The sequence below is a fragment of the Mustela lutreola genome, chromosome 1 (assembly GCF_030435805.1).
Source record: "Mustela lutreola isolate mMusLut2 chromosome 1, mMusLut2.pri, whole genome shotgun sequence".
NCBI classification, from domain to species: domain Eukaryota; kingdom Metazoa; phylum Chordata; class Mammalia; order Carnivora; family Mustelidae; genus Mustela; species Mustela lutreola.
Window position 1 is genome coordinate 182,475,175 of NC_081290.1, and position 21,379 is coordinate 182,496,553.

General features: G+C 36.9%; 1 protein-coding gene across 1 annotated transcript in view; it reads right to left on the reverse strand.

The window, feature by feature from the left end:
- The window catches only part of RDX (radixin), a 92,089-nt gene that overhangs the window by 53,294 nt on the left and 17,416 nt on the right, over positions 1-21,379 (reverse strand). The window contains exons 4-8 of the mRNA XM_059179918.1: positions 13,627-13,710; positions 8,525-8,620; positions 7,732-8,006; positions 2,014-2,097; positions 1,664-1,810 (exon numbers count right to left, since the gene is read on the reverse strand). Of these exons, the coding sequence (XP_059035901.1) occupies positions 1,664-1,810; positions 2,014-2,097; positions 7,732-8,006; positions 8,525-8,620; positions 13,627-13,710 (686 nt within the window). The remainder of the gene's footprint in view (positions 1-1,663; positions 1,811-2,013; positions 2,098-7,731; positions 8,007-8,524; positions 8,621-13,626; positions 13,711-21,379) is intronic.

A 21,379-nucleotide genomic window follows, 5' to 3' on the forward strand; every position in this document is an offset into this window, starting at 1 on the left:
GATTTTATTTATTTATTTGACAGAGAGAGATCACAAGTAGGCAGAGAGGCAGGCAGAGAGAGAGAGAGAGGAGGAAACAGGCTCCCTGCTGAGCAGAGAGACCGATGCAGGACTCGATCCCAGGACCCTGAGATCATGACCTGAGCCGAAGGCAGCGGCTTAACCCACTGAGCCACCCAGGCGCCCTGGAACATAGCATTTTTAAGGTAATGCTATACTACATTTACATGTTACTTTGAAAATTCTAAAGCAATTTCCTCATGTAATTCTCACAACAATCTTGTAAATAAAGCTTGGCAGTTATATGAATTTCAGAGGGTTAATAACTTGACCAGGATCACAAAGGCAATTAGTAGCAGAGCTGGTAAAAGAACTTGAGCTTTTAAAGTTGTACCCTACTTTTTTGGGTTTTTTTTTAATCTTTTGGAAATATAATAAATTTTAATTATTTTTAAAAAGTGAACCAGTAAAGGGGTGCCTGGGTGGCACAGTGGGTAAAGCCTCTGCCTTCGGCTCGAGTCATGATCTCAGTGTCTTGGGATCCAGCCCCACATCAGGCGCTCTGCTCAGCAGGGAGCCTGCTTCCCCGCTCTCTGCCTACTTATGCTCTCTCTCTGTGTCAAATAAATTAAGGGAAAAAAAAAAAAAAGGGAACCAGTAGAGATAAGACCAATCTCCCGTATCAGTCCCTCCCATTCTGAGCTAATCCCCTCTCTTTCATATTTCCATCTTTATCTGTAATGTATCTATAATGGGTACTCTGATAGAAATTCAATAATTTTTAGAAGAAAGTAAAAAAAGGATTTGGTCCATAAAAATTAGTCTCTAAGTCCTTTTTGCTTTTCAAAAATTTCAAAATATTTTCTTCTTAATGATAGAGTGTTGTTAACTTGCTTTGTAAATAAAAAATACATAGCAGAGTAAAATAATTAAAATGCTCTCTTTTGGACTTAGTATATAGTGTTAGAAAAGTGTATCTTATTAGATATTTGTAATAATGAAACTAAAATTCTAGAATTTTAGAAGAGAAATGCCTTAGAAGGTGGCATTACTGGCATAGCAAATAAAGAAAGTATAAAGCATTCCTAAAGTACTATGAGAGTCTGACATATTCCATATTAACATATATCTTAATATAATATAAAAATTAACACCTGGTTAATTTTGAAACAAAATAACACTGTCCATTATTCTTAATACAGTGATATTCTACTTTACTGATGTCTGAAAATATTCAAAATTCCTATAAATGTCTTTAAAAAGTTACAAATATAATAAATCATATATCTATTAATTTCATTGTCTCATTGCTATTTCTTATACATGTTAATTTCAATTTCACCCCAAATGACAGACATATTTAAGCAATCATTCTTCACCTATAAAGGGAATAAGTTTCAATTAAATTACCAGACAGAACTCACGAGATACCAAATCCTGTCTGATAAATACGCTGAGCAGAATGCTAAAGCTACAAGGTGTTGCAAAAATGTAAACATGACATCTAAAAACTTTGTCTCATTAACTAATCTTTTAAGTATGGAGAATAAAGAAGCAGCAAGAGTAATCAAGCCAAAAAAGAACTTTACAAACACAGTGTAAGATTAAAGCCATATAGATCACTGATTAATGACCAGTTCACTGTGCAACTAAATTTACTCACTTGTCATCATGCTCATAAATATTCAGACCCAAAGCATCAACACCTAGCCACAATTCAGTTCCCTTTTTATTTTTTATTTCAAAATAGTTGACTCCATACATTTCTAGATCTTGGGCAATCTTCAGGTACTCCATCATAGAATCTTCCCTGTTAAAAGAAAGCTTACTGTAACATAACTTAAGTAAAAGTAATACCAAACAAATTACAAAAATACTTTGGATTAAAATTTAGTGCTTTATATTTATTCATAAAAAGTGAATGATCTTTGGGGGATAATGTGATGTACTAGTAAGTGTTAGGATATAAAAATACTTGAAAGAAAAACACGAAGACAACAGCCACCCAAGTACCTCAGCATTCCTCTGTGTTCCTCATGCCAGTTCTGTATTCTTTCTTCCCACTGTTCTTTTGTCAGTTTGTGTTGTTCCAAAACACTGTAAGAAAAAAAAATATGAAAATGTTTCTATGATTCAAAATTAATATTCATTTAAAAGTACAGAATCATTCAATATCTTAACTGTAATGGCTATCATAAAAACCTATATACACGATAAAATTGCATAGAACCGTAAACACATATACATACACAAATGACTGCATATAAAACCGATGCAATCTGAATCAGGTTGGTGGACTCTATCAATATCTTGGTTGTGACACGGTACTAGTTATACAAGATGTTACCATTAGGGACGGCTGGGAGAAGGATACACAGAATTTTTTACAATTGCATGTGAATTCATAATTATCTCAACAAGTTTCTAGGATCCTGAGATTATTTTAAAGATTACATGTTTTTAAGACAGTTATACAGACAGTTTATGGGAATTAAACTGTTTCAAGCAAATAAGCCACTGGACCAAAAAAAGGAAAATGACTTTCTTCATTATTAATAGAAAAAATTAGAGAAGAGAGAGAAAATCAAAATTCTGGAGCCTTAATTTCTTCTTTTACTCTACATATTTACTTTTCTTGGTGTCACATTTAATTTTATTTTCTATAGGCAATATATTTTTTAAAGATTTTATTTATTAATTTGACACAGAAAGAGAGGTCACAAGTAGGCAGAGAGGCAGTCACAGACACCCAGGTGCCCCTCTATAGGCAATATTTTATATAAAATTATACAAGTGTGGGGTGCCTGGGTGGCTCAGTGGGTTAAAGCTTCTGCCTTCAGCTCAGGTCATGATCTCAGGGTCCTGGGATCGAGCCCCGCATCGGGCTCTCTGCTCCGAGGGGAGCCTGCTTCCTTTCCTCGCTCTCTCTGCCTGCCTCTCTGCCTACTTGTGATCTCTGTCAAATAAATAAAATCTTTTTTAAAAAATTTATATATACAAGTGGAAAGTTACACTTTTTACCACCCCATGTCCTCCAAATAATCTTTCATTGTTTTCTCTTTTATCCTCTCAGTGATCCTCATGCAAATGTAACCAAACATATTTTCTCTACTATTGATATTTTAACATCAAATCAGCAAATTCAACATATACACAATTTACCTGCTCTACACACTACAGATTATTTACTTGTTCTCTTTGGGTCATATAATGATTATTATATATTTTGCTTTGTTGTTCAAACCTCAGATCCTACATTACTACTAATAAAAGCTGTGGCATTAAAATATTATTGTTTATGGGGCATTTAGGTGGCTCAGTTGGTTAAGTGTCTGCTTTCAGCTCAGGTCACAATCCCAGAGTCCTCGGATCAAGCCCCATGTCTGGGCCCCTGCTCAGCAGGGAGCCTGCTTCTCCCTCTCCTACCTGACCGTGTACTCTCTCGTTATTTCTGTCTCTCTCAAATAAATAAAATCTTTTTTAAAAAGTATTACTGTTTAGCTGTATAAAAATTCTACATGAAACCTAGGAATGTCTTGGTAGTATAAAGGAATCTCAGAATGTAATCTTTCCTTGCACAAGTTACTATTTAGAATAGATTCCTTAATGAGGTCTCAGACACACTATTACGTTCTTACTATGCCCTGCTCCTTTCTCAGTATATCCTCTTTTAAGCTCTTGGGTTTTTTGGGAGAGGAGTTCTGTCTTCCCTTATATGACTTAAGTTTCCACATTTTTCTTATTTTTATATTTTTTGCTGCCTGGCCTTGGCTGCTCACCAAAAGGAATGCCATCAGCCTTGAGAGCATAATGAGTGCAGCCAATTGCTGGTACCATGACATTAACTAAATCTGGAGATATGGATTAATTCAATTGGATGCCACTAAGATTTATATAAGTTCTAGCTTTTTACATCCAGCATTTCAAATCTCGTTTGTTTGCATTTTACATAATGTACTTGTACTATTCATCTGCATGACCTGTTTGCAAGTATTCAAAAATGCCTACCCTCTCTTTCCTCTGTCCAGAAAAGAGTCTTCCTTCATGGCCAAGGCCAATCCCTTCTACTTGGCTTTAAATCTGTCTGTCTGCACCTTTACAGGGCTCCTCCCCTCACTTTCTCCGGATCTATACTCCACCACTGATGATGGGGACATATTTACTGTCTCTTGCATACATGTATATATTATCATATCTACTTCTTTGTGTTACAGAGAGCAAAGACCACACCATATTGCTCACCACTATATGCCCAGTGCCAGTACTGAAGAACTACTCAAATATTTGCAGAAAGAATAAAGGATTATGTCAGTTCTTTCCCATTTTTAAAGAACACATCTATGAACTCATGGTTCCCTAGGTTTTTTGTTTTTGTTTTTTCCTCTTTCACAGCCAAACCTCTTTCGAGAGCTATCCCTATTCACTATCTTTCATTTCCAAAACCTCACATCGACCGCCTCTAGTCCACCATGATCTGGCTGCAACCACCAACACCACACTGAAGCTGCTTTCACTAAGGTCACTGCCAATCTCCTTACTGTTAAACCCAACAGACACACTACTCCCTCAGACTCAACCTCTTTGTTACTGTTTGACACTGCTCATCAGTTTCTCCTTAAAGTTTCCTTGCACCTTGGCTTTCATGGTTAACAGTCCTCTGGTATTATTCTTCACTCTCTGGCCATTTTTTCTCAGTTTGCTTTACAGGAGCCTCTTCCCCTGTACTTTTAACTAAGTTCCAACAAAATCTGTCCTGGGCCCTTTGCCCACTCTATATGTACTTTCAGGTCCACCTCTTTCATTCCCATGGGATAATTATCTATTTGCTGCTTATTCCCAAAACTGTATGTATAGTTTCGCTCTCCATGGTCCAGATCCAGGCCTACCAATGAATACTGGCTATCTTCCTTGGTTATGCTGCAGAGGTTTCAAACCCAATGGATTCAAAACTGAAATCTTCTCCAAAATGTATCTCTTCTTCCCTTTATCTTGGAAAAAGGTTCTCCAAACCCCAGCTACCTATATGTCCAAGTGAGAAACCTGGCACATAAAAACTCATGTCTATCTAGCTCTTTTCCAAGGAGAGAGCAATGTTATCTGGTGGAACTGATAATGTACACCACCAGACAGGACAGCTAAATGTACTGTGGGAGAACAGACTGCTTATCTGGACTTTTCTATATAATAAATTTTTTTTTCCTCTACAAGAATTAAAAGCATCCATCAAAATCATCAAATTGTATGTCATTTATGGCCACCAAATAACCTGATTACTAATTCCAGGCTCAGGTACTTAAGATCGTGAGAGAAAGTATGCTATACCACATACATAGAATAAGTAAATCACTGTGAAGGTATTTCCTCCATTCTAAATAGAAAAATTAGTATTCTGATTTTATGGGTAAGCTTACGAGTAAGCTTAGATAGCTTGAAATAGTTCTCCAAAGGCTACCAATTTGAAGAACACCTATCTCGATCTTCAAAATTAAAGACTAAATCTTAAAGAGCATGTGCTATCTTTCTTCTTTTTAAACAAAGTGGGTTATAGCACACATGCATTTAAATTAAAGAAATTTAATTGTGCTTAAGTGTGATACCAGTATTTAAAGTATTTTTTTAAATCACATAACTATTAAAAGTAAGCCAATTACTTCATGCTCAACCAGACAGCAATCTAATCTCACATTCAAAGAACCACCATCTGTGTTATACCTGAGACAAGACACGCCTATTCTTTTATGAACAATTAGGAAATTTCAAGGGCAATTTTGATTATATATAATATTTACCTTATATGCTGATTTAAAACCTAACCTGCTGTGCCTTTTACTAAACATAAGTTATATCTCAATTTTGGTACAGAGCTATGGACTGTACTGTACACTTGAAACTAATGTAACATTGTGTGCCAATTATACTTTAATAAAAATAAAAATATATAAAAAATTAAACCTCAAGTAAGATAGAAACTAATCCTTATCTGAAACGAAAGTCTACTATGCCAGTAACCAGCTATTTAATTCAATGCTTAAAAAAAAATCTGAGACCAAGAGTTTGGAGTTGGAATAAGAATCAAAATTAAACCTTAGAGGCTAACAGGTGTCTCATATTCCTGATTCTTTGGTGAACAGTATGCATTATTTTACCTTCCAAGAAAACTATCATTGCAACAGCATTACAGTGTAACAGTAATAAACAGTGTAACATTTAATCATCAAATATTAAAGCTACTGTGCTTAATGATACCTTATAAAGCATATATTAACTCAACTTACTCCACAAAAATAAACATTAATGCCCACAACCAAATGGAATAAAGGTGGACATGAAGTAGTCTCCCTTTTTCACATTTATGACCTATGAAAAAGAAACTACCATCTAACAGCTTAAATACTGTTAAGTATTGCAACTGTGAAATTTTAGGTTACTAATACACAATTTTGCATTTGAACAGAAATTTTAAAATTCAGGAATTCTGACTAAGAGAGGAACACTTTTTTCCCAGGTTCTAAAAAGATCTCCATGTACATTCTAGTGTGCAATTCTAATTATGAATTGAGATATTTTAAAGTAACATTTGATGCTGTACTTCTCAGATCTCATAAATACTACTACCAACCAACACTTGTACCACACTTTATGGTTAAAACTATAAACCAATCAGTTCTTGTTCCATAGTCATAAACCGTAAGGTAGGATAGCAGGATTACTATCCCCACTTCGCATACTCAGATACAGAGGCTGAAATTTCAGATTATGCACGTAAGGTCACCTAAGTAGTAAAGGGCAGAACTAACATTCAAACTCTAGGTCTTCTGCCTAATGATTTCTTCCTATGCCATGCTATTTTAAAGTGACGATTACAGAAGCAGCAATATACTGCATATGAGGACAGAGCACTAGACTAGGAGTCTGAAAACTGAGTTTAGAACACCTTTTACAGGGTGCCTGGTTGGTTCAGTTGGAGTAAAATGAGACTCTTGATCTCAGCGCTGTGAATATGAGCCCATGTTGGGTGTAGAGACTACTTAATTAAACATTAAAAACAAAACAAAAACAAACTTTTAAAAAGCTGGAAACTGAATTCTAACTCTACAGAGGAAATAGAGCATGGCACTTCTCCCGTCTGATTTTTTTTTTCCCCCTTCCTCCTCCAGCTTTATTGGATAGTTTAAAATTACATTTCTGGGGGCACCTGAGTGGCTCAGTTGGGTTAAGCCTCTGCCTTCGGCTCAGGTCATGATCTCAGGGTCCTGGGATCGAGTCCTACATCGGGCTCCTTGCTCAGCAGGGAGTCCGCTTCACCCTCTCTCTCTCTGCCTGCTTGTGATTTCTGTCTGTCAAATAAATAAATAAAATCTTTTTTAAAAATATTACTATTTTCTAGGACTTTAGTTGCTTTTTTCATCTGACTTTCTATTTTTCCCAAGCATGGCACTTCTTACAAAGCATTTAAGAACCATCTATCTGCCTGTTTTAGTGAGAATTTTTATCAAGCAACAATAGTCACATCCTCCCCCAAACCCAAATTACCACTACCTCCATTTATCGCTTATCCGTGGGAATGAGGAGAAGAGGTAGAAACTTTGAATAATTACAGCATATAGAAATCTATGCAGCTACAGGTCATGACTTCTAAAAGAATATACTCTAACAATTTAAAAAATTGTCCTAATCTATTTATAAATTTCTTTTTCAGACAATTTAACGTAAAAAACAATTTTCACTTACCGCTGGGGTAGGAGTCTATCATTAGCCAGGTATCCTGGTTTATGCATCTCTTTATTATAATCTCCATACTTGGCTTGGACAGCATAGGAAGCCAAAAGAACTGCAGTTTCTGGTGGACAATATATCTCATCATTTAAGATAGCTTCCTTAACTTGCAAGAAGAAAAGTCTCTGGGTTATTTCTTGAATTAATTCCTCAGAAACATCTTCAGGAAAGAATTTAGCTCTAAATTTGAACTGTAAAGGATTCTCTTTTTTAACATCTTGCTGTGTCACCTGGAACAGTAATTTCAAGCATAATCGACAAAAATCCTAAATTCACATCAAATTCTTTTTTAGAAGAAAGTAGCATGTAAAACCCAAATAAGATTCTAAATCCATAACTAAGACTCTAGTGTGTAAGATTCTCAACTTATTGGATATGTGGAAAAAAAAAAAGATTCTATGCGCTAATGAACGTGATCTGTAACTCACAGGTCCTGTCTAATAACCAAGTTGAAACTTCCCCTAAGAAGTTGACCCTGTAATGTTTGAGCCAAAATCAAAGTACTCAGTTACACCTCATATTTATTATGTGTTAAGTTTTCAAACAGGAAAAATGAATGAACATTTCTCTAAGATGAGTTAATGGTAACTTACTGAATTAAGAGACATGAAACGTTTAATAATTGAGATAATTGTAAAAGGAGGTCTGACTGAATTCAGTCAGACCCTGAGCTTTTCTAATAGAAATTCATGATCACAATAACTTCAAAGTAATTTAATTATCAGCTGAATTTTATATGTATTTTTACCTTTTTATTTAGCTTAAGCCATGTAGAATAACCTTTGCTGTCCACATACTGCAGCCCAAAAAACCAAACTTCACGCAAACCAACTGTTTTCACCACCTTAAAAAAAGAAGTTCAATTTCAGGTCAACATTCACAGTGAAAGTAAATGGTACTATATTTCAAAAGAAAAACAAAACTACATAGGTATTATAGGTATATTTCTTTGCTCTAGAGATCTTTCTTAAATTTAATACATTAATTACAGGGATGTTTCTAAAAACTTAAATTCAGGTTTTGCATATATATTTTGTAGTGTCATTTCAATCTTGTTTGATCCACGCTTTTTTTTATACCACTTTTTCTTCCTCATCTCCCATCATGATAACAAGTCTGGGAAGCAGATTCAAAGCTGTCATAATCCCACTTTCCTATTTCAGTGTACCCCCACAACTAATCCCACTTTCCTATTTCAGTGTGATTACACAACTGGGTAGGCAAGGCAAATAGTATCCATTTGGTGATAAGAGTCTCTGAGGACATTTAAAAGCCATACCAGGTTATCCAACTGGTGATTTCACACCCACTTCTACCCTTCACTATCAAATATTCTGTTCTTCCCTCACTGAACAAGAAACCATTCTTGGAACATGCCCAAATTTTATCCTTACAGCTCTGTTCATGCCTTTTCTTCTGCCTAGAATGTTTCTTTTGTATTTTTACCACCCATTGAAAAATTTATTCCTCAAGCCCCAGTTCAACTAACATGCTTTCTGTGAATAAAGCTATCCTATTATATAGATAAAATTAATCACTCATTCCTTGATGTTCCCATAGTATTCTATCTATACTACTAGAACATTTACTCTATCATAAGTAACTGTATGATTAGTAGTGTTTTTATTTACCCTCCTTCACTGCTTAAAACTAAGAACAGAGATTACTGGGGCACCTGGGTGTGGCTCAGTGGGTTAAAGCCGCTGCCTTCAGCTCAGGTCATGATCCCAGAGTCCTGGGTTCAAGCCCCGTATCCAACTCTCTGCTCAGCAGGGTGCCTGCTTCCCTTCCTCTCTCTCTGCCTGCCTCTCTGCCTATTTGTGATCTCTGTCAAATAAATAAAAAAATCTTTAAAAAAAAAAAAAAAGAACAGAGATTACTGCCTTAGTCATCTTAATCATGCCCTTTTAAAGAATCATTAATCAAAAGTAGCAGAATAAATAAAGCTAGGACCCACCCAAGAATGTACCAGCGCTTGGAAAGCTTATTTTTTTCTAGATCTATATTAAAACAAAATGAGGGAAGTGAGCCAGGAGAGGTGAGAGTTTTTAATATTTTTAAAGCTTTACATAAAGATTCAACATTAGTTTTTTTAAAAATAAAGTTCTGTAAGATTTTATTACTTATTTATTTTTAAAGATTTATTTACTTATTTGACAGAGAGAGACACAGCGAAAGAGGGAACACAAGCAGGGAGAGTGGGAGAGGGAGTAGCAAGCTTCCGGCTGAGCAGGGAGCCGATGTGGGGCTCAATCCCAGGACTCTGGGATCATGAAGTGAGCTGAAGGCAGAGGTTTAACGACTGAGCCACTCAGGAGCCCCTATTTATTTACTTTAGAGAGAGAATGAGAAAGCATGTGAGGAGCGGTGGGGGAGCATCTCAAGCCAACTCTGTACTGAGCATGGAGCCCAATGATGGGCTCTATCTTACCACCTCGAGATCATGACCTGAGCTGAAACCAAGAGGTGGACGATTAACCAACTGAGCCCCCTTAGGTGCTCCCTCAACATTAGTTTTAAAGTGATAAATATTCTCGGGGAGCCTGGGTGGCTCAGTGGTTTAGGCCTCTGCCTTCGGCTCGGGTCATGATCTCGGGGTCCTGGGATGGAGCCCCACATCGGGCTCTCTGCTCAGTGGGGAGCCTGCTTCCCCCCCTCTCTCTGCCTGCCTTCTGCCTACTTGTCATCTCTGTCTATCAAATAAATAAATAAAAATCTTTTTAAAAAAAATTTTTTTAAATTAAAAAAAAATAAAGTGATAAATATTCTTGGCTTTTTTTTTTTTAATATCTAAGGAAACTTATCAGGCATTTGATTTCAAGATAGCATACTGAACCTACAAGATAGCATACTGAAAGTTTATTTTCCTTCTCTTGAAAAATTTCACTGAAATTACACACACCAAAATAATTAGGAATAAAAAACCATTTAGCTGTGCTAGGAAAAGTTACCACCAAAAAAACAAAAAGTGAGAAATTTCTGGATGATACATCATCAGGACTCCCAACAGATACAAAAACTCATCAAAACCAAACCACCAACTCCTTAATGTAGACAAAGAAGATCCCAAATAATTTAACTTTGGCAAAAGACAGGCTGTCTCAGCCGAAGAGCCACAGAAAAGATTCCAGCTCAGAGTTGTAGAGTAGGAAATTTTCACAGGTCAGGAGCAAGTAAGAGAAGTGTCAAAGTTTCTAGCCTGTTTTTGCCTCTAGGTTGTGTGTGATTCATGATGCTGGCGAACTAAAGGTGGGATCTGCCATAGTGGGCACACGGGATAGTACCCTAACTAGCTTGAGACCATCGCAACAAACACCAGGAACAAGAGAGCTCAGCTGTGAAACTCTTTCCCTACTACTTCTGGCAACATTCTCAGAAACTTTCAATCACATATTTTTATAAATAAAAATATACTTGGGCATTAATGACAAAATATGTATTTTTACCTATAAATTACACACATGTTATATCACACATACATTAGAAAGCATTTACTTTTAAAGTAACTTTAAAAAGATAAAAATATAAACCAACATTTTAATATTTTTTTCCTTGCATCCTTTTTTTAAAGATTTTTTTTTTTTTAATTTATTGGAGAGAGCAAGAACGTGCAGAGAGAGCGCGAGCGAGGGAGTGCAGAGGAGCAGCGGGAGGGGCAAAGGGAGAGGGAAAGCAGGTTCCCTGAGTAGGGAGCTGGATGCGGGACTCAGTCCGAGGACTCAGGGATCATGACCTGAGCTGAAGACAGATGCTTAACTGACTGAGCCACCCAGGAGCCCCTTTTTCTTGCATCCTAACAGATCATGTTGAATACTTCTTAGGGGTAAGAATACTCTCTAATCCCACAGGTAGAAGCTGCAAGAGGATGACAGTGTAGAAGAATCAGGGAGCAAACCAAAGGACCTCCAGCACTCAAACAGAGCCCCCTACACACAGCAGCTAGCCTCAAGGGCATCGTGATCAGAAGTGAGGCTTTGCTACAGTTGGACTCATGTTGCTATGTACCCTCATTTGAGAGGACTCCTGTGTCTAGTCTGCTCCTGGCCTTAACCCTGAACCTACCTACCTGCCAATGCACTCCACATACTCCCTATACCCAAGGAAAAGCCTGCTTTAAGATCCTTTGATTTGGGCTCAAGAGAAGCTGTCAGGGAAAAACAGTGACTTTAAGAATTAACTGCTCAGAGAGCACATTACAGATACTACTCCCTAATCTAGAACTTCATTTACACTATGAATGCTGTGTTGTGTGCATCAAATGCTGTCCTCTGTACTTAACACAGATTCTCATTTAGTTCTCACAACAACCCTCTAAGGGAAGAATACCATCATCATCCTAACCGTACAAGTGAAAAAAATAAGGCAAAGAGTAATTTGTTCCAAGTCAAACAGCTAGAGCGGGGACTCCGATGCAGGCAGTGTGGCTCTAGAACCCACACTTTTAACTACTACACAGTACTGCACTGTAATAAATGAGGCTTCCTTTCTCCTGGTGTCTAAACTAAAGCAATTCTACTTGATAAAAAGCAAGTAATTTATTTCTCAGTTCATAATACCAAAGAAGCCCACTTGCTGATTAGTTTTTGACCACCAAAAACATTTCACTCACTATAAATAAGATTTCAACTTGTTAAGAAGTAAGTACAATGAATGCTAACTCCGTTCACATTTATATTCAATAAGATAGATGATATATTTACAAACAGGAAGCCTAGAGAAATCAACAGAACTAGCTCACAGTTCACAAGGTAAAATATGTACAAGGTATGCATGGTGCTTGTAGCTGCTTATGATTTTAAGAATTTGCTCACTCTACCAAAAACCTTTCATCTTATAAAAAGACCTTCTCAGGGCTTTCAAGATAATCAATTAACTTATCAGGAAGATTACGTATACTATTTTTTCAAGAAAAGAAACAACTTACCAGGAATTTTAAAATTTGGTGTATTTTAGATCTATGTGAGATACCTAAATAAACCCAAAATATCTACTAGGTAATTTACTGCTGTGTACTAGAAACTCTGCCTCCTGTTCTGTTCTCTAAGGTCGAGGAGGTCTGACCATAGACTCCTTACTCTTCTGCCCAAATGTAAGTCCCTGTAAACATCCTCCCCTGAGTCCCACCCCCAATCACCCTCATTCCACTTGTAATCATCAAGTCACCTTCCTAATCACTTGGCCTCAGGGCACCAATCTCTCTCCTTCCCTTCCAAATAAAACATCACCTACAACATTACTTACTGCTTTACCTGGGGAGCTTAAATAAACAAGTAAGATATTAATGATTTCCAGTAGGACCCAGAGAATCTGAAATCAGAGTATCTGGATGTAGTCTGTAAGCACTACCCTTATTCTCTTTCAAAAGCCCCACAGGTGACTCAAATGTGCACTCAAGAGTGAGAAAAAGACAGCATCAGCAGTCCAAATTCCTCAACATGACACCCATGTTAGCTTATCATGGGGCTATGACATGGAACTGCTGTCAGGTGCCTACTTGTAGACTGTAATTCCCTGGGCCTTGCTCCTGACATCCCCTCTATCTAGGATTTTCAACGATCCCGCTAGGGACACTTTCATTTCTTTGAGTCCTCATCACAGTGCTTTACTCAGAGGATGTTAAAGAAATATCTGTTGATAATTACCTTTTAAAAGTCCTCTCTTTCCCATCTAGAAATGAGAAAGAATAATAGCTCTATAGCTTTCCAGATAACTGAAAAGATACCATGAAAAATTCCAAGTGCAACACTGTTGCAATAGCAGTAAAGTTAGAGGAAAACATACAAAGAAGTTGCAACAGCTTCCACATTGTATGCTGTCAAAAGCTGCATACTTCCTGTGGCTAAATGATACCTGGTCAAAAAGCTGTTTGCCCGTGGTATTGGGCTGGATGGCAAATTCCAGCTCTGCATCCATGGTGGTCACTCGTACGTTGATCTACAATAAAAACAGAAGGGAAAATCACTAGGAAAGAAAATATACTTAGCAGCAATATTTTTATCTGATTTATAAAATAAAGTAAATACGCAGGCAATGAAAAACTACACCATATTTGTACCTAAGATTTTCTTCATTAAAGTGATAATGTTTGATTTTAATCACAGGAAATCTTAAATCTGTTTTAAAAAGAAAGAGCTTACAAAGTCCTCTTTTAAAAACATTTATTGAATACTTGGCATACACTAGGCACTAGGCCATGAGCTTTCCATGTTTTCATTAAGCCACTGTGACAATACTAGGAAATATGTCATGTCTACAGAAACTAAAAGAGTTCCCCATTACTTACCCAAGGGCACAGGGATATCAAAGCAGAGCAGGTATTTCAGGAGAAACATTAACTACAAATTCTTTGAATGGCATTCACTCTTCCATATTTTTCAACACAAAATTCAGATACTCAGTTTTATCCTATTGCAAAAATATTCATTTTATAAAAAGAATTCATCAATTGACCTATATTTGTTAGATTCTATTTTAAATTCTTTTTTTTTCTATAAATACCTTTGTAGCTGGACATTTCACCAAAAACTTGGCATGCCTTAACTAAAGTAATTTTAACTCTGGAGTAGCATCTTCACTTAGAATTCACCATCATATGGTACAAATCGATCTTCTTAACTTTAATTCACATGAATTCTAAATCTGACTTATTTCTCCTTTCTATTTTTTCTTTTCTTTTTCTTTTTTTTTAAAATATTTTATTTATTTGACAGACAGAGATCACAAATAGACAGAGAGGCAGGCAGAGAAAGAGGAGGAAGCAGGCTCCCTGCGGAGCAGAGAGCCCGATGCAGGGCTCGATCCCAGAACCCTGGGATCATGACCTGAGCCGAAGGCAGAGGCTTTAACCCACTGAGCCACCCAGGCGCCCCTCCTTTATATTTTCTTACTCATTGTAACAACCATGGCTCTGCACATGTAGCTTTTATCTGAAATACAATCTCTAATCAAACAAGTCTTAGAAATCACAAAACCTTTTGTGATATAATAAATATATATTTGATCTTCATTCTGTTTCCTGGCAGAGAGCACCTAAAACCTTTAGAATTTCCTCCGTGATAGAAATAAGTGGAGCCTTTTGTTATTCATAATAATCCCCTTTCAACCGTACCTCAGTTTATACTAGTAACTCCTAATAACCCATGATGGACCCCTCTGGACCTTCAGGATGGAGGTAGGTAGCCAGAAGAACCAACCATGTGATGAGAGCCCCACCCTAACCTCCAAAGAGAGGAGAAGCGGAAGAGAGTTAATCATCAATGGCCAAGAGTTTAATCCATCATGCCTACATAACGGAAACTTCATTAAAAGCCTTAACAAAGGAGTTCATAGAGCCTCCAAGGTGGTGAATGCATCCACATTCAAAGAGAAAGGTGGACTGCAAACTCTACAAGGACAGAAGCTCCTGTGCTCAGGACCTTTCTGGACTTTGCCCTATGTACCTCCTCTTCGTCTTTATCTTTCATTAGTACCCCTAATATCCCTTGTATTAACCAGTAACAAAAAGTGTTTTCCCGATTTCTGTGAGCTGTTACAGGGAATTACAGTACCCGAGGAGGGAATCATGGGAATCTCCAATGCATAGCCAAGTTAGAAATGTGGGTAACATGGGGACCCACTACTTGTGATTGGTGTTTGAAGAGGACAGCGGTCTTGAGGGTCTGAGCCCCTACCTGCAGCGTCTGTGCTAATCTGGGTGGCTGGTGTCAGAATGAGTTAAATTCCAGAATACAATACTGAGGTCTACATATAAGTAGAGAAACGCTTGATGTGGAAAACTTACACAGAAACTTTGAGTACAGAGAAAGTTTTGTTACCCATAAATCTACCATTCAAATTATTAACTAGAAATGGCAAATAATGCTATAGATCCCAATGTATATCTTGTGAATTTATCTGTCCCAATCTCCCACAGGTAAGCACTAACCTGAATTCTCTATTTGTCATTCCTTTTTTTAAAAGAATAGTTTCAGCACAGATGTAGGTATCTCCATGTAAAGTAGCTTTTCTTGATTTTTAGGTATATTAAAATTGTACAGTACTGGCTAAGAAAGTCTTCTTTCTTGATGTGGGCAATGATTACATGATTATATTTATTTTATGAAAACTCATCAACTACACAACTACATTCATCTCCGTATGTATACTCTATTTCAATAAAAAATTTAAACAGAAATTATACCACATGGCAGTTTGCTTTTTCACCACTTCTAAGCTTCACTGATTTTTCTGTGAATCGTTGAAATTCATTTAATTTTACTGCTATACAATTACTGTTGAACAATAATTTACCCATTTTCTTGTCAATGGATATTAAATTATTTTTAATCTTTTGGCTATCAAGAACAATACTGTTATGAACACTCTTGTGTATGTCTCCTAGTGACATACATCTGAGTTTCTCTAGAAGTACAGACACAGACAAACTCCTAGGTGATAAAGCACGAAAGCCTGCACCTCTACCACGTAAAAGTGAACTGGGCTCCCATGTGACTGTATCCACTTACACTCCACCAATAGTTCACAAGCATTCCTGCGGGGCTAATTTTCACCAACAGTGGGTATTATCAGATTTTTAAAAAATATTTACAGTCTAGTGGATGTAAAATGGTATCTCAATATGGTCTTACTGAGCAGAGATCTGATTCCTAAAGAGGCTGAGACATAGTATGCAGAATTCTAAGCCCCAAGGATCTCCATCCCCTAGTGTTACTCTTTTGATTATGTTACATCACAAGACAAAAGGGATTTTGCAAATGTACTTAAGGTTTCTAATCAGTAGACCTCAAAATTGTGAGTGGAATGTGGAAACAAAAGAGTCTTTTAAAAGCAAAGTGTTTTGGCTCAGTGGGTTAAGCCTCTGCCTTCAGCTCAGATCATGATCTCCGGGTCCTGGGATTGAGCCCCACATCGGACTCTCTGCTCAGTGGGGAGGCTGCTTCCCCCCCACCCTGCCTGCTTGTGATTTCTGTCAAATAAATAAATAAAATCTTAAAAAAAAAAAAAAAGCAAAGTGTTTTCTCTAACTGGTTGAAGAAGTCAGAGAAATTCAAAGAGTGAAGGAATCTGACCTAAGAGAGTTCTCCTTACTGAGCTGGAGGAGCCGGGGAGCAAGGACCCAGCACCAGCCTCTAGGAGCAAAGACCGACCCCTGACCAGTAACTAGTTTAAAAAAAAAGTAGGGGGGGACTTCATCCTCCAGTAAAGAAGGATAGATAATTTTTGCAAAAAAATGAATTCTGCCAATAGGAGTAAGTTTGAAAGAGAACCCCAAGCTCCAGGTGAAAATGGATGAGCTAAACCTTGATTTCAGGCTGGTGGGACCCTGAGCAGAGAACCCAGTTACATCATCCCATATTCCTAATCTACAAAAACTGTGAGATAATAAATGTGGATTGTCTTAAGCTACTAAATTTGTGGTAATTTGTTACAGATTAACAGAAAACTAAATGGTACATTTATTGACCATTCAGTCTCCCCACCTTTGGAAATATCTGTTAACATCTATTGCTTATTTTTCTATTAGACTGTTTGTCTTTTTCTTTTTACTATGTAGGAAATCTTTATATATTCTAGATACTAATCCTTTGTCAGTTTTTTTTTTTTTAAGATTTTTTTAATTTATTTGACAGATAGAGAACACAGGTAGGCAGAGAGAGAGAGAGAGAGAGAGAGAGAGGAGGAAGCAAGTTCCCTGCTGAGCAGAGAGCCCGATGTAGGGCTCGATCCCAGGACCCTGGGACCATGACCCAAGCCGAAGGCAGAGGCTTTAAACCACCGAGCCACCCAGGCGCCCCCCTTTGTCAGTTATTTAAATCACAAAAAAATCTTTTCCCAGTTTATAGTTCGTCATTCTACATCTTCTTTATGGTAAACTTTAATATTTTATTTATTTATTTGAGAGACAGCAAAAGATAACATAAGATGGGGGGAGGGACAGACAGAGAAGGGGAAGCAGGCTCCCAACTGTGAAGGGAGCCTGACACTGGGCTCAACCCCAGGATCCCGGAATCATGACCTGAGCTGAAGGCAGACTCTTAACCACCCAGGCACCCTATGGTGAACATATTCTTAACTTTAACATTGACTTTATCAACGTTTTACATACAGGTATCAAATTTTTTTGCTGTATTTAAGAAAACCTTCTCTACTCTGGAGAATATTACTCTGGAGTAATAAAGATATTCTTAAATTTCATCCTAAAGTTGTTTTTCTTAATTTGTCTTCAATCATTTTTGCTTATGATTTAAGGTAGAGTTCCAATCTCATTTTTAAATCTCTACAGGATAATGATATGGGGATTTAAAATATCTAAATGATGGGACGCCTGGGTGGCTCAGTTGGTTAAGCAGCTGCCTTCGGATCAGGTCATGATCCCAGCGTCCTGGGATCGAGTCCCACGTCGGGCTCCTTGCTCAGCAGGGAGCCCGCTTCTCCCTCTGCCTCTGCCTGCCACTCTATCTGCCTGTGCTCGCTTTCTCCCTCTCCCTCTGATAAATAAATAAAAATCTTTTAAAAATAAATAAATAAATAAAATATCTAAATGATGTATAATGATTAGTTAATTAGCTTCCCAAAGACAATTATGTCACAGATCCAGTGTTCATGAGGTATGATATCTCAATTTGTGTTCTCTATTCTGTTGCACTGGTTGACTGTTCTGTCAAAACCACACTGTCTTAATCACAACATTTTTAAATAAGTCTTGGTAAATGGTAGGGAAAGTCTCCTCTCATTATCTTCAAAACTTGTGAGCTATTCTTGGTTCTTTGTTCTTGTTCCTGACTTCACACAAAATCATAAACTTTCTAAATTACCCCACCATAGGGTGCCTGGGTGGCTCAGCCGGTTAAGTGGCTGCCTTCAGCTCAGGTCATGGTCTCAGGGTCCTAAGATCAAGCCCCACATGGGGCTCTCAGGTCTGCTTCTTTCTCCCTCTGCCCCTGCCCACCATTCATGCACACACTTTCTCTCTCAAATAAATAAAAATTTAAAAAATATTTTTAAAAACCCATTATGATTTAAATTGGAACTACACTAAATTCATCAGTCCCTTCAGGTGAGAAATAATAGCTTCTCAATAATGACTATTCTTATCCATGACTGTGGTTCTCTCTGTGCATTTATGTCTTCTTTAGCATCTTTCAAAACAGTGTTTATAATTTTCTACATAAAAATCATATTAATCAGGGCACCTGGCTGGCTCAGTCAAGAGAACATGGAACTCTTGATCTCAAGGTTTTAAGTTCGAGTCCTCTGCTGAGTGCAGAGATTACTTAAAAAAAAAAAAAAAAAAAAAGAAAATCTTAATAAAAATCATACTAATGATTTGTTAGAGAACTTTCTCATAAATCACTATCATAAATTCAAGTCCACAATCACTTGACATCCCAAAAGCATCAAAATCAAGGTTATAACCTTATATAAGCAAAACTTTAACATGAAGTGATGTGAGACTATTTGTTGGATTAATTTATCCAATTTCAAATGAATAGTCACACAATGACCTATAAAAATATTAATGTTTTTAGATGACACACCAAACCTTGAGGGAAGCTCCATGACAGAATGACATATGACATATGTATATTCACTTTTCTAAAATCCAAAAAATTCCAAATATTGAAACTCAACTAGCTTAAAGGGTTTCAAACAGAGAATTGTGAATTTGATGAAGTAGCTTTCCAAAATTGTTTTGCCTTTGTAGAAAAGCAAGGGATTTCTATATTGATCATTTTATCAGTTCCCTTGCTGATTGTTATAATGAACCCATAAATCCTTGTATTTACATAATTCAGAGGTCAGAAAATGTTTCCTGTGCAGGGTCAAACTGTAAATATTTTAGGTTTTGCAGGCTATACAGACTGTTTCATCTACTCAACTATGCTATTAGAGCATAATACAGATAATAAACAAGCATACCACATTCCAATGAAACTAGTCATTGAAATTTGAATTTCATATAATTTTCACAGGTAAAATATTATTCTTGTAGTTTTTTTAATGCATTGAAAATGCTAAAATCATTATTAGCATGTAAGCTGTACAAAAACAGGTGGTGAGCTGAATTTGGCCTATGGGCCATAATTTGCCAATTCTTGGTACAACAAAGAATCTTAACATCTTTAAATAGTGTTTCTTCTAGTCTTTCAGCTTTTTTTTTTCTTCTGTGCAGGTTTCCCTGTTCAGTGCTGAATCAGCAACAATGATAGCATCTTTTGTCTTGTTCTTGATTTTTCTTTTTTTAAAAAAGCTCCCACAGTTAACACATTAAGAAGAGCTTTTGCAGTTACGGTTTCTTCTATACCTAGCTTAAGAAGTGTTGGGTTGTTTTTTGTTTTGTTTTGTTTTGTTTTAAATCATGAATAGTTGTTCAATCTTAGAACTCCTCTTTCTGAATTTTTCATATGATTTATCTCCTTTTAACCATTAAGTGTGGTAGAGACTGCTTGCTGTTTGACCCCCAAATTCTAACAGAATTACAGTTGGGTATATTGCTACAGAGCTGTAAACATTTCTCAAGGTCTCCTGCAATTAGATATGGCTCTATGACTAGGTTCTCACCCACAGAGCAGACAGAAGAGACAAGGCCACTCCTGAGCCTCGGCATAAAACAGTGAGCATGCTTCTCTATGCTTTTTCCTCCCTTGTTGCTGGCTGACACCCAGACAAAGCAGTTAATTCCAAAGTATTTTATGACTTTGATGCTGTTACAAATTGATTTTTTTACTTCATTTTTCAAATTTTGCTACTAGTATGTAAGAAAGACTACTGATTTTTAAAAATACAACCTTGTGTCCAACAATCTTGCTAAGTTCAGTTATAGTTCTCGTAGCTGTTTTTCAGATTCCTGAAGATTTTCTACATAAACAATTATGCCACAGACTAATAGAAAAATTTACTTCTTCCTTTCTGATGTTTATGCCTTTTGTTTATTCTTCTTCTCTTCCTCCAACAATGCAAATTCACCGTTTGTTACCTTACCTGCTCAGTCTTTAAAGTATTCCCAAAGAGATATTCATACCAGAAAACTTCAATAGCTATAACCAATAATTTTCTTAAAAGATAACTGGGCAAAAGGAACATTGAAAAAAAAAAAATAAACCCAATATTGTTAGATGAAATTTAAAAACATTTCAGAACTATGTAATTATAAAGCTAAGGAAAATCATATACACTCTCTTGAATTAAAAAAAAAAAAAAAGACTATATAATATCAACATCAGTTATCACTAGCATCAAAGCTAGAATTATGAGAAAATTAATGCATTGGTCCTTCCAACCTCTCATTGCTTCCTCCTGTAACAAGAAGTTACTGTATACTGAGCAGTGAATATGTACGAAGTTCAACCAATTCTCACCAAACTCCCTTAAGTAACTAACCGTCTCCATTTTTTTTATAGGAGGAAATTAAGAATTGGAGAGTCTGAAGTAACCAATCGAAAGTCACGGGGCAGGGGGTGGGGATGGCGCCTGGGTGTCTCAGTGGGTTAAAGCCTTTGCCTTTGGCTCAGGTCATGATCTCAGGGTCCTGGGATCAAGTCCTGCATTCGGCTCTCTGCTCAGCCTGCTTCCTCCTCTCTTTCTGTCTGCTTCTCTGCCTACT